The sequence below is a fragment of the Hemicordylus capensis genome, chromosome 2 (assembly GCF_027244095.1).
Source record: "Hemicordylus capensis ecotype Gifberg chromosome 2, rHemCap1.1.pri, whole genome shotgun sequence".
In the NCBI taxonomy this organism is placed as follows: Eukaryota; Metazoa; Chordata; class Lepidosauria; order Squamata; family Cordylidae; genus Hemicordylus; species Hemicordylus capensis.
Window position 1 is genome coordinate 304679909 of NC_069658.1, and position 14620 is coordinate 304694528.

Consider the following 14620-nt stretch of genomic DNA (forward strand, 5'->3'; position numbering starts at 1 on the left):
TAGTGTTCCTTTCCATACATAAGAGTTACTCTATAATAAAGTCATATAAAAATTCATGTTACAATTTAGCTTTATGAAATTCATCTTTCAGCTTGTTCAGCTGAGTTTCACTATTACACAATATACAACAAGACTTATGATAACCAACAGTCATCTGGTAATTCTGTTAATATATTCATTTGTAGAATAGTATTCACCAGTACTATTTATAGGGCATATACAGAAATGAAACAAAGGCTTCTAAAGGAGTGCCATGCTAAGCACCAATGAGTACTTATTATGTTTTTGGCATTACAAAAAGATTTACTTAAATCAATGCTTTATTTCCAAAACTGAAATTTAATGCTAAAGCAAAACAAGATTTGACTGTCCAGTTCAGTCCCTACTGGACAGAAGTAGGCACTGCAAAACCTATAGGCATGTAACAGCAGCCGTCCTTACTTGAGAGACCTTGTACAGGCTAAGATGACATACATTATAAACCAACTCCATCCCTCTTGTATGTACACATGTATGTGCATTTCAAAAAACCTAGACCACTGCACCTCAGCTTCCTCATTCCAACTAATATAATAGCTATCATCCAGGAAATAATGTACAGTTCAATACTGCACCAAAAAACCCTAACAACAGTTCTATCCATAGGCATGTCAGCTGCTTAAAATTAGGATGTTCTATTGTCAAAGCTGAAATACTCTTGCCAAAATTCATAAATACCAAAAGCCACACAAACCAAATACAGACACACTGCTCAGAATAGAGTTAGCTGTACTTAGGGGAAGAGGTGGGGGAGAAATAGAGTTACTGAATAGAATCACTTTCACTAAAATATTTCTTTAACATAAAAGGTTTGAGATTGATGTTATTACGGTTTCAGAAAACTAAAAATTAGTCCACTCAAGTACTGCATTCCTTGACATGACAAGAACTGGCTTCAACATTCTGTTTTATTTGGACTGACAAGAATTTTGGATTTGGCAGCAGAAGTCAATTACTACCTCAGGTGAAAGTTGAAGTACTTACTGCACAAAAACAAGTGTTGAGAATAGGACATAAAGACTGCTGAACCAGCACATCACAGAACATGGCTTTAGAGTTATTTGTCACCACTAATGCTAGTGATGGGGGGGAGGGGGGTACAAGTATCCTGAAATGGGGATAATGACATATGTCACAAGAATGATGGAAGAATAAATGAAATCATTATTGTAGCTATTTGGTCACAAAGTAGCATTATAAAATGGTGAATCCATCTTCTCAGGCAAGATTCAAGAATGTAATTTGCTTTGAGTGCAATTTCAATCACTACTTTGCTGGACAACTTCAGGTCAGTTCCAGTGTACAAAGAGACTTGCTAAAGTTAAATATAATATAACATGGAGCTCATTATATTTCTCATGGAGGCTGTAAAATGCCTTACCTTTCCCGTCTTGTGGTCAAACCAGACAAGCGCATGGTTCCTAGACAAGACCTTACAGTCAAAGGTTGCATTATTCTGAGCTGGTCGACATCGAGCCACTGAGCGGCCAATCTTGACAGGCTCATCCAGGTAGACATGACGTTCTTGAAATGGGTGAGAGTTCGGGCGGCAAGTGAAGATAGCCAAGGCTGAAGGCATTGAGGATAGATATGTGGTGCCACACCAACCAGGGAAGAAGAGAAACTCTTCTTGATCCAAGCCACCCTCCACAGTTGATAAGGATAATTCCCACAGCACTTCACATTAAAGCAGGACAAACATTACCTGCAAGTGAGATCTAACAACGCATACCTTCAGTGTGCGAACTAATCCTGGCAATAATCCAGTAAAAAACCTCCATAGTTTCCTTTAATAAGGCCTGTGTAAAGTCTAAGAAGTTCCACTTTAATACATCTCTCTCAATAACATGAACAAGCATCTGATGACTCCAAAGAGAAACAGAAGTTGTTCAATTAAGGTGGGGATGGTTATAAATCCAAGCAGATGACTCATACACACAAATACTTGTTTGGGATATAATTGGTTCTATTTTCTTCTGTAAACCCTGCCTGAGATTTTTCCTCAATCCAGAGAAACAATGGAAGATTCAAGGAGTGAGAAACAGAAGATGAGAGGTTTATAAGACTGGAGCATGACCAGGAAGCTTTTGTAACAAGAATAGTTTAACTGATCCACGGGTAAGTCCACAATTCATCTTCTTCAGACATCAATGCACAGTCAGGAATGGAATGATGCCCAACTAATGAGTAGGCTCTCTTCCCTCTCACCAGATAACACAGGCCCAGACTAGAATTCTTCAGGGTGCCAACTAAACAACCAAACTGATCATTAGGGAAACACGGGTTATATTCCCCACAAACCTAAGCGTCAATCCGCCTGCAAACATATCCCAGTCACTGAATAAGGTAGCCTTCTCCAGTAGAGGGGAACTGACAGGAGGTTGGCCAGGAGCGGAAGGCTGATGGAAGCAGCAGCGTTGTGGTCTCTGTGGCGATGGTCTCAGGAGGTGCAGATGAGTTATTGTGGAGGGGGGCGGGAGGCCGCCTGGCGAAGCTAGCCGAGGAGGGTCTCGCAGCCGCCGCAGGGGCTCAGGGACTGCCCGAGGAAGGACGGGATGCGGGTCTCTCCGATGAAGGCCGGCGACGGATCCGGCGCCGTCCGCGCTCTGACTCTGCAGGTGGCTGCGAACTGGGACCCTGCTCCCTCCTTCCTCCCCTGAGGAGAGGCGCCTTTTGCTCGCCTCGGAGGAGCTCAGCCCCGTTCCCGCCGAGGGAGAGGCCTGGAGGCCGGGCGCCTTCCCAGCACTGCCTACCTCTCAGGCAGCCGCCGACATCGAAAACTTTCCCTCGACCTGTAAAATCAAAACAAGCCCGGTCAGCCTCGAGGCTCAGGCGGGGCCCCGGCTCGGCCGTCTCTCGCCAGCCCCGCGGCTCCTCGGCTCAGCAGAGCCATGCAGTGGCGAAGGGACAGGTCTGAACGGAGCGGGGCGCAAAGCTCGGCTCCCTCCCTCCCACTCTTACCTTCCCAGCAGCAGGAGCCGCCATAGTGACTGGAAACCTACCCGGTGTAGCAGCAGCAGCCGCGCTGCCGGGGAGGGGGGGGGAGGGAATGGGGGGGGAGGAGCCGCCTTGCAATGGGCCTGACCAAAAGAAAGGCTGGCGGCCGCCCATCCGCATCTACGCAGGCGCCTACCCGTCCGGGTCCATAACGTGCGTGCAAAGGGCGGCACATGCGCAGGGGGGAACGTGAAGTTTTTCGTGCTCGTCTGGCGGGTAGTTGCTGCCCTTACCCAAATCTGGCCTGGTACGTCCGCTTCCGGGTACCAAAGCGGAGCAAAGGGGTTGATAGATGGAACTGCAGAGGGCGAGTGAAGCTCTGCAGATGCTTGTCCTTTCTTGGGGCGATACGAGATCCTATTAAAGAGTGAGAAATGAAGCAGATGATGCGTGCCTATCTCCCGGGGACCCAAAGAAAGTTAGCATCGGAAGTCACCAACTCTACTTCGAAGAGTGCTTGTTCTAGGACCTGGAGACCGGAGTTCAAATCCCCATTTAGCCATGAGACTTGCTGGGTGACTCTGGGCCAGTCACTTCTCTCTCAGCCTAACCTACTTCACAGGGTTGTTGTGAGGAGAAACCGAAGTATGTAGTACACCACTCTGGGCTCCTTGGAGGAAGAGCGGGATATAGAATGCAAATAAATAAACCTCAAAGAGGAATGAGGAAGTGTGTTGCACAGTTTCAGATGTTCAGGTGATAAGCAATATATGATAGATGGAGGAGACTAGGCCAAATTGCAGGAAGACCAAAGGCAAACTTGTTACAAGAAACAAGTGCTTAAGATAACCCACTAAACAGCAGCAGTTCAGAATTAGGCTGCAGTCCTGTGCACCCTTCCTTGGATGTAAAACTCTTTAAAAGGCATACTTAAACACACAGGATTAGTTTGTAAGACTTTACAGTAGATGAACTGAACAGGAGTCAAAATGCCAACTTGGTTTAGTTTCTGTTAACTAGAGCATTGTTTCCAAGACAAGGAAAGTAATCGTATTGCATTTCTCTGCACAAGTAAATACTTACTGTCTGCCCCATTTCAAGAAGTGACAAACTCTATGGTGAAACATTCAAGAAAAGACTGGAAGGAATTTGGTTTGTTTACCTAAAGAAACATCTATTATGGAGAGAGAGGCTAATAATTTCTAAAGCACTTTAAAATATGGCAAAATGGTATACAAAATATACAATAATATTTATTGAAATAGAAATTTAGCAAAACATCTACAATCAGTAAAACTGAGTAAAATCTGAATTGTTTTAAATTATCGCTAAAATTAGATCACTTGGAGTAGTGAAAAGAATTCATTTATAATAACTTTTAACTAATATGTTTATTTACCGCATATTAACTATAGTATATTAACTACACCCAGTGGGTGTAGTTAATATACTATATATTACTATAATGTATTGTTTTCCTCTTTTTTTTGTTTAGAGCAAGGAATGACAATTTATGCAAATCAGTATTGAAAAGTTGTGCAATTCTGTAAATTCTGACTAATATATTAATTAGTAATGGGCCACTGATGAAGACCAGCATAGCTAATATGTCTGGCCAATCTATCATTACCTAATGTTCTATTTGTATTTTGGTTCCAAACTGTCTTCTTTTTCCCCACAAGTAATCTTCAGGTCTTGGAGTACATTTTGTGCAGATTATTTATTGAATGCATCATTTTCATGTCCTTTTTAAAAACTATTTTTCTGCCTTGGTTTTTTCGGGTTAGATTTTACTCAGTTGTACTGATTTTAGATGTTTTATGAAATTACTATTTTAATAAATATTATTTTATACCATTTCATCCTGCTTTTAAGTGCTTTATCTATTGCAATGGACCAGGGTCATTTTGTTGTTGTTTTTGGGTTAAACTTTAAACTACGGAACGGTGGATTTAGGTTAAACAGAATTATAAGAGTATTTCAGTCATAAAATAAGCTGCACAGAAAGGCTGTGGGCTCTTATTCCTTGGAGGTTTTCAGTACAAGACTGGGCAGGCGTAAGATGATAAAAATCACCTCTAGCCACTGCATCAACCTAAGAAACCAAAGAGAGGCTTGGGTCAAGAACTACTACCAGACTACATACCTGTTCCTTCTGGGGAAGTGTAACCTTTTACAGAACAGGCAGCAATAACTTATCTCCTGAGTTAATACCTCCCACAAGAAGCTTCATTTGGCCATACTTAAGAAATGAAGCCTCCATAGTCACAGGCAGTTTGGCTCTCATGTAAAACCTCCATGTTCAAGAGGATGCTGGGCTGGAGTACACATGCCTTTTCCAGCAGCATTTCGATAACTGAACCTTCAGTTGTATGTCCTCACCTAGAAAGAAGTAAACTCCATCAAAGTCAGTGGGACTTGATTCCATATAATGAAGGAACAGTTAAATAATCCCTGAAAAATGGTCTTGAGGGGGAAATAATGGAAAGATCCTTTTAAAAATGTGAGTAGAAAACAATGTAAAAATCCTGTGAGGTGAACCCAGCAGTACCTCACCCAGCACACAGATTGTTCTCAAAAAAGCATAGGAGGGCATGATACACAGAGCATAATACCTGTTAGTATACAGTATCTAAAACAAAAATGCCAATAATCCATCCTCTCCTACTTCATAGAGAAAACAGCAAGAAAGAGAAAGGCTGAGTTCAGACGAAATAGGAAACTGGAGGTCCTTTCATCTCCAGTTCCCAAAGTCACATGTCCAAACTCGGCAAACCAGAGGTAAGGGTGAAAAGGGATCTGTGGTTCCTCTCACCAAACTCCACTCTCTACCTTCAGTCAGAGTGGAGTTTCACCACTCCTAATGCCAGTTTTGAGGTGCCAGCAGTATGTTGGAACGCTGGCACCACAGTATGGGCCCAGAGTTGAGGGAAGAAGCTCCTCCCTTGCTCCAGCCTGATTGGCTGTGTGGGCTGTCCTTCTGTCTAAAAGGAAGCCTGCACAGCCAGCTCCCCCGCCTCTCTCCACAATATTCAAACACAGTTGAGAGAGTAGGTGGAGAGGTGTGCCGAACTGCAGATCCATTGCACCCACAGTTCCATGCTATGTGTTAACCCAGCCATCGTGACTGACATAATATGGAACATTACTCGAAGTTATCCTAGTGAAATTAAAATAAAATGTTAAGGAATGCCTAATGTCCTTTCAATTTCAATTAGACTACTTTGAGTAAGCCATTATCCTATCAGCCATTAACCATTAAGTGGAGGCCTGAGACTTAAAGGGAAGAAATCTGTTCCATCTAAGTTCAGAGGCTACATCACTTGTGTACAACTTTTAAAATATACCACTTTCTAAGCAGAAGAAAGAGACACACTAATACAGTAAGTATCATTAAAACATGCCAAACTTTATTAAAAGAGGAAGAAGAGCTCATATCAGCTCCTCAAAGTTCTAATGTAGCGAGAGACAGGCCCTGGAAAGGTGAGGGGAGGACTAATGCTCAAGGCCTGTGTGTCCTGAGTGAAGGAAGGAGAAAAAGAAGACACGGGTTTCCATCCCTTAAAAAAGATGGGGTTTCAAGATTGGGAGGGTGTTTGTTCTCTAGGGGGCTCATAAAGCAGAGTATGAGTCACTATGTGAGGTGATTCTCACGACCACAGGAAAGCGGACTAAGGGAGCCTAGCCTGCTTTCTTACAGTTGTGTGATGCAACTGGAGCCACACGGCTCACAGCAGCAAACTGCAGAAAGTACCTCCGTCCTTAAACGAGGTTAGTGGAGTGAGTGTTCCGCTAACCCTGTTTATCCAATTATGAGTCACCATGGCACAGTTCCATACCATGGCGACTCACGAGTAGACCCCCAACTGTGAGGCTACAACAAGCCTCCCAACATGGGGATCTCCCCAGCATGCCCTGCACACTTGCCCCCACTGGTTCCGTGACGGAGCTGGTAGTCATGTGGGCAGCTGATCCAGCCACCCAGGGCTCGGTGCTAGATCGTCTATGGGGAGAGCAGGTCAAGCCTGCTTTCCCCACAGAAGCCCTGAAGGCTCTACACACGGAGACTCCGTGAGGAGATTCTCACGATCCACCAGAAGCAGGCTAAGGGAGCCTAGCCTCCTTTTGGAGGATTTTGGGCTGCCACGGAAGCTGCATGGCACCTGGCAACAAACCCTCCCAATTCCCCCTCCCCTTAGACGAAGTTAGCAGAGCGAGCGCTCCGCTAACCCTGTCTATTTGATCGTGTATTGCTGCAGCATGGCTCCACACCACAGCAACACATGAGGAGGCCCCCTCCTAGCAGCTGAAACAAGCCTCCCAGCCCTGGGGGTCTCTCCAGGATGCCCCACATGCTCATGCGGGGCATCCTGGAAGTTCCGGGGGGCGTGCGGCCCCCGATCTCCACAGCCCTCGCCAGCAGTAAGGGCTGCAGGAATGATCATCTGTGGGGAGAGTGGGCTGAGCCCGCAGGAGAAGCAGGAGAACTGTGAGGTTTATGGGAAGTTTCCGGGAAAGTAATCTAATTTTGGACATGGTTGTTAAAGCTTTTGTTGTTTTAATTATCATTGTTGCTTGTGTGTGTGTTTGTGTTTAAGAGAAAGACTAGTTGTTCTAGTAAGAACTAATCAGCCTACTTTCCTTTCACTATCTCTTCATCTGGACTAAATTTGGTGCAAATCGAGGTCCACAAGTTAGATTTCTTGCATCTCAAATGTTCATGTGTCTGCCATCTTGGATTGGGGGGGATGTCATCATTACAAACTGGACCACTGAGATGTTCCTGTGTGTCACTCACTGAAGCTGTTCCAAATTTGGTTGAAATCGGTTAGACAGTCCTCAAGTTAATGCATTTGCACCTCAAAAGTTTATGCATCTGCCGTCTTGGATCGGCGTGGGTGACATCATGACAAACTGCGCCATTGACTTGTCCCTATGTGTCGCTCACTGCAACTGTACCTAATTTGGTTTTAATTAGTCCACAAATTAGCCCACTTGCACCTCAGATGTTAATGTGGCCACTATCTTGAATTGGAATGAATGACATCATCACAAACTACACCATTGAAGTGTCCCTGTGTGTCACTCACTACAACTGTACATAATTTGGTTCAAATCAGTTAGACAGTACACAAGTTAGCCCACTTGCGCCTCAAACATTCATGTGTCCACCATCTTGGATTGGGGTAGATGACATCATCACAAACTATGCCATTGAGGTGTCCCTATGTGTCCCTATAGCTGCAGCAAATTTGGTTCAAATCAGTTATGCAGTTCACAAGTTAGCCCACTTGCACCTCAAAAGTTTATGTATTTGCCATCTTGAATAAGTGTGGATGACATCATAACAACCTATACCATTGAAGTGTCCCTGTGTGTCACTCACTGCAAATGTATCCAATTTGGTTCAAATAGGTTAGGCAATCCACAAATTAGCCCGCTTGCACCTCAGATGTTAATATGGCCACCATCTTGAATTGGAATGAATGACATCATCACACACCACACCATTAGGGCATCCCTGTGTGTCTCTACAGCTGTAGCAAATTTGGTTCAAATAGGTTAAGCGGTTCACATGTTAGCCCACATGTGCCTCAAAAGTTTAAGCATCCTCCATCTTGGATTGGGATGGATGAAATCATCACAAACTACGCCACTGAGGTCTCCCTATGTGTCCCTACAACTCCAGGCATTGCGAAGTTGATAGTGGAAGACACACGGACAGACACACACAGAGAATGCCAGGTGATCTCATAAACCTACTGGAAAGTAAGCTAAAAAGTGGAAGTACAGATTTAAAGTGAACACAGATTACCTGCTTCTTGTTGTCTCGTTATTCACTGATGAGAAATTATGAGGTGGGATCACACTGTCACTATTACTGAATCCACTAATTACATTTAATTGTGTTTTTTCGGGCGGGGGAAGAGTATGACTTTATCTTAGTTGAAGGTTTTACGACATTTTTGGTGTTCAACATCAGGAAGTTCTACCTTGTGGTTTGGGTAATGACACATAGTGTCTAATCAGATTTTCCTTTTTTAAAACACCTGGAAATGCAGAAATATGAAAACCTTTGGTTTAAGATGAGAGTTAAGATGTTTTATATTTTCACTCGTGCTCTAAAAAGAATGGAAACCACAAGTTAAGATGCCCATCTTAACTTCTGTGCCATATAAGTGCCATTTTAACGTCTGTGCCATTCTTTCTCGAGAAGTCAGATCTGGCCACAGTTACCCATGCCATAGTCACATCACGGCTAGATTACTGTAACACACTCTACATGGGGCTGCCCTTGAAGAATATCTGGAAACTGCAGCTGGTGCAAAATGCGGCAGCTAGGGTTCTATCTGGAGCTGCCCGGTGGGAGCACATCACACCTATTCTGAAAGAGTTGCACTGGCTGCCAGTTCATTTCCGGGCCCAATTCAAGGTGCTGGTTTTGACCTTTAAAGCTCTTAATGGTTTGGGCCCGGGAGGGACATGAGGGACCACCTGCTCCCAAGGGTTGCTGCCCGCTTGACGAGGTTATCTGAGGGGGCTCTGCTCCATGTTCCGACAATGAGGGAGGCTAGGTTGTTGTGCTCTCGGAACAGGGCCTTCTCTGTTGCTACTCCCAGACTTTGGAATGCTCTCCCAGTGGCCATTCGCGCCTTGGACTCCATCACAGTTTTTAGAAATCTTGTTAAATCTTGGCTTTTTATCTAGGCCTTTACATGATTGTTTTATTGCTGCTTCTGTGTGTTTTATTCGTGTATAGTTTTATACATGAATAGGTTTTAAATTAGATTTGTTTTATATTTTTAGCTTAATATTTTTATTGTCATTTTTATTGTATGTTTTTTTAACTTTTGTAAACTGCCTTGGGATTGTTTTAAGGCGGTATATAAATTTAACAATAAATAAAAATAAAATAAAAATAAGCTGTAAGGACTTTGTACAGTCTGGTATTTGATGATGGGTTTAGAAATGCGGCTCCAGGCACCCACACTTTGCCTTGGTCTTTCAGTTAGATATTGGGCTGGGGAGGGATGCATCTGAGCAGACATTTAACAGGTGCAGTTTCCCTAATGACTTCCTAGAGATGCCCCTGATGAATTTCTGCCTGATGGATCTCTGATCAAGGCAAAGTGTGGGTGCTTGGAGTGAGGTCTGATCAGCAACTACTGTTAAGGAGAGGGGAGACTAACGGGCTCGGGATAAACTGGAAGTTCCTTACCTAGAAGTAAGTAGGAAAGATAGAGACCAGTTTAGCTAGAAGTGTCAGGGAATTCATTTTTGTTTAAGTGCTTGCATGGTTCTGACTGCATGGTTCTTGTAATTCCTGGGGAAGGGTTTTATTTGAATGGAAGCAGCGATTATTGATGCCTCAATAGTTTTACCTATCATCCAATTATTAATAAATCCTTGCTGATGATATAGAGCACTAGAGTGTCACTCCTTATTGGGTTCTGCCCTAGTCACATGCTTTTGAAGGCCTAAGACTACTCAAGCCTTTCTTGTAGAGAGGGGTTCCCCACTTCACTCTCCCAGAATATTCCCCTGAAAGGGTGAATCTGCTCCTATAAAAAAGTGGATGGTGGCAGCTTACCCAGGACTCCTCACAGCTATCAGAGGGATTTTGTATCCCCACCCACCCTTTGATCGTTGCACTAACAAATGTAATGTAGCATAAGCTTTCGTGAACTACAGCCTACTTCATCAGATGGATAAGGTGTTATCCTCAAAATACAAGGGTGTTTATGGGTGGGTGTACACTCACATATATATACGTATATAGCCAAATAAAGAAAAATTAATAGTAGAGTCAAATGGCCAGGAAATGGAGGAGGCCTAAGTCCTACATTATGTTGTACATGCATTCAGGTGTCTATACGTATATTCATGTTTTTGTGTGAATGACTGTACATGTGTTAACTTAAAACATGAACCTGGGTATGGCTGTCGGTGTGTTCAGCATTGTTACCACATTTGCTCAGATGCATGTCAATTATCACATCTGCAATTGTGCTTTTGCATAAGTTGTGGAAGGAATTATCTCTGAGACCAAATTCATAAGTGTACAATAAGAAAGGATCACAGTCTGGACACAGGACAATATTAACATTAGAGTACTCCTTGAAGAACAACAGACTCAGAGACTAAGGTAATTAAACAAAACAAAGAAGAAATTTACTGAAATAACAGAAGCCCAATGTAAAACGGCAATAACTGGCCACCCTGGTTGCACCAAAAGTAACTGACCACACTAACATGCTGAGTTTTTCAAAATAGTATTTTTGATCATTGCAGTAATATGGCAAAATGCAATGATAAATAATTTTATATTTAAAAGGGCTTTGTAGAACACCAGTGTCATGAGAGCCAGCGTGGTGTAGTGGTCAGAGTGCTGGACTAGGACCGGGGAGTCCTGAGTTCAAATCCTCATTCAGCCATGATATAGCTGGGTGACTCTGGGCCAGTCACTTCTCTCTCAGCCTAACCTACTTCACAGGGTTGTTGTGAGGAGAAACTCAAGTATGTAGTACACCGCTCCGGGCTCCTTGCAGGAAGAGCGGGATATAAATGTAATAATAATAATAATAATAATGTTCTAAGTAAGTAGTAACATTTTATAGCATGTGGCTTTTTCCTTGGTTTGGGGAGGGCATCCTAACGTGACAGGTTATCAAGCTCTGCATGCTCCGAGACAGGACCAATCAAAATTCAGGTCGATCATATGTATCCAGACAGCTGTCACTCATCCCCAGTTCCAGTCCTGTCTCGCTCCGCAGACAGAGCTTGAGTATTGCTGTGAAAATTTCACAGCTTTTCTCCTTTTTTATTTTAATAGTTTTTACTTTGGGATTTCCTCTGTTGAGGTCTCTCTTATTCGCAATATGGAGCCTGATTTTATGGGGGATATGTTGAAGGGTTCCCTACCGGAGGGCCCCTTCACAGAAGCCGCGATTGTTCCCTCAGTGGCAGGGACAGCGAGCTTGGGCCTAACGGCCATTGATAAAAAAGAGGAGACTACTGTGAGCCAGGAGGCTTCTAATCTGTCCGCCCCACCGCCCAAGAAATTGAAAAAGAAAACTAAACACCTAAAGGAAAAGGGCATTGTCAGAAAGAAAAAGCATATACGATCCCCTGGCAGCACGCCACTGAGCGATAAGACTGCAGTTGAAGGCAGTTCGGGCGCAGCAACCTTCCGCTTACCCGCCCGATTTAACTGCCGAAGGCGCGGTGGCCATTTTAGCTCTCCTCTCCAAGTCTAGCCCTGCCGTCCTTTTTAAGAGCAATGGGGAACCTGGGCGCATGATGCCGATCTCTGAACCCTTCCAGGGTTCTGTGTCTATTAATGACCCCCCGTGGGGTCAAATTAGCGTGCCAGCGGCGGTCTCCGTGCTCAACCCTCCTCAGGGTCCTATTAGTGCGACAACTTCATGTACCGCCCTCGACCCTCCTCAGGTTCTGTTTAGCGCGCCGACGCCACTCACGGTCCTCGACCCTCCTCAGGGTCTGTCTTCTTCTTCTGCTGCTGCTGCTATGTCTACCGCTGCAGGTGTCAGTTTGTCTAATATGCCTCCACTCCCTGGCGGCGAACAGCCATCCCCGGGTGAGTTAATTTGGTTGGGGGAATTCGTTAAGAGGCATTGTCTGGCATGGGTATCTTCTCTGCTAAGTCAGTCCGCAGACAGAGCTTGATTAGCACTGTGAGGAAAATCTTCACAGCCTTTATCATCGTCTTTCACTCTCTCTGACTACTTCAGGCCAGTTTCTCCCTTCCTTTATTCTGTGTGCAAGGGTGGGAAGGGAGTCGCCAATTGTGCTCATTTAGCTGCTTATTTTGATTATTTCCTCTGATTAAGGCTGTATTATTCTGACTATGGAGCCTGCTCATATGGGGGATATGTTGAAGGGTTCCCTTTCGGAGGGCCCCTTCACAGAAGCCACGATTGTTCCCTCAGTTAGAGGGACAGCGAGGTTGAGCCTTTCGGCTAATGTTATTGAAGAAGGAGCAACTGTGAGCCAGGAGGCTCCTGTTTTGCCCGCCCCGCCGCCCAAAAAAGCAGCTACAATAGAGCCTCCATTCTGTGGACTAAAGAGCTTATTAAGCTGATACCTCCAGAAAATCTTAAACCCCGCCAGGGTTTAAATAAATTGGCCAGAGCTTCTGCCCTTATGGCAAACTCAGGTCTGGACTGCATACAGCACGCCTCTCGTGCCATGGCAGCCAGGGTGGCACTGCGCAGAGGGTTATGGTAATAAATAAATAAATAAATAAATAAATAAAAATTGACAGGTAGATGCCAAGTCCAAGGTCACCTTGGCTGCTACTCCCTTTCAAGTCAAAAGGGCCATCAAGGATGTGTCTCAGGAGACTGGCACACCTTCAGCCGCTGGCTTGGATCAGGAAGGTTTTCCATCAATCTCTATTTCAGCAGCCACTGTACCTTTTCCACCATTTTTAAAAGATGTTATGTTTGCAGAGTGTGGTGTGCCAGGAGCCACTAAACCTGCCATATCCTTCCCAAAAAATTGTATGCCTTACCTCCTGATATAATGGCTCTTTTGACAGTTCCTATGGTGGATGGACCTGTGGCCCAGCTGGTCACTGGGGCTCTGGTGAACAAGGAGGGAGATGACCTTCTTAAGACACCAGAGGAAAAGAAAGCAGATCATCTGCTACGTAAGGCTCATGAGACATCTGCAACTGTCATAAGGGCAGCTGCCACTAATTCTATTTTCGCTAGAGCCTCCATTTTGTGGACTAAGGAGCTTGTTAAGCTGGTACCACAAAAGAATTTAAAACTCCGCCAGGGTTTGAATAAGTTACCAGATCGTCTGCCCTTATGGCAGACTCTGGTTTGGACTGCATACAGCACGCCTCTCGTGCCATGGCAGCAGGCGTGGCAATCCGCAGAGGTTTGTGGTTGAAAAATTGGAGGGCAGATGCCAAGTCCAAGGTCACCTTGGCGTCTATTCCCTTTCTGGGGGGAAGTTATTTGGTGACTCTTTGGATCCTATTTTAGTGGACACAAAGGACAAAAAGAAAACCATGCCGGTTGGGCGTGGTAATTCAAGGAGGAATTTCAGGGGAAATAACACCTTCCAGAATTCCTTTCGTTCCTTCAGAACTTTCAATAGACCTGCCAATACAGGGTTTAGAGACAGCTACCGAGGAAGAGATGATCGTGGATCTTCCTTCAGGGCTAACTGGTGTCACCCCTGGAATAACAGGCAGAGGATCGGGAAGAGCACGTGCTGGAGGTTATGTCAACGCACAAAACCGTAAGCAATGACGCGATATCGGTGCGGGGCAGGCTTCTGGAATTTGCAGAAGCCTGGGTGCACAGCACCACGGATCAATGGGTGTTGAGAACAGTAAAGCATGGCTATGTTATAGACCTTGTGGCAACTCCTCCCGATTTTCTTTTCTTAACACCTGTCCCCAAGGTGAGGTCCAAGAGACTGTTGATGGACCAAAGCATCCAACACTTATTCGACATCCATGCGATAGAACTGGTTCTGTTGACGGAATTATGTGTAGGTGTCTTTTCTCTTCTCTTTTTGATGCAAAAAAAATAAAATAATAAAAGACGACTCCTGGCGTGCGATTCTGGATTTGAAAAGATTGCATCAGTTTGTGCAAAAACGCACA

General features: G+C 44.5%; 1 protein-coding gene across 28 annotated transcripts in view; it reads right to left on the reverse strand.

The window, feature by feature from the left end:
- The window catches only part of SLMAP (sarcolemma associated protein), a 159841-nt gene extending 154332 nt beyond the window's left edge, over positions 1–5509 (reverse strand). For 19 of the 28 annotated variants that reach the window (XM_053292447.1, XM_053292461.1, XM_053292450.1 and 16 more), the window contains exons 1-2: positions 3001–3098; positions 1421–2831 (exon numbers count right to left, since the gene is read on the reverse strand). In XM_053292447.1, coding sequence (XP_053148422.1) covers positions 1421–1618 — 198 coding nt within the window. In that variant the 5' untranslated portion in view covers positions 1619–2831; positions 3001–3098. The other 9 variants (XM_053292444.1, XM_053292455.1, XM_053292454.1 and 6 more) reach the window with 5 other exon arrangements.
- Positions 5510–14620: the final 9111 nt, after the last annotated feature.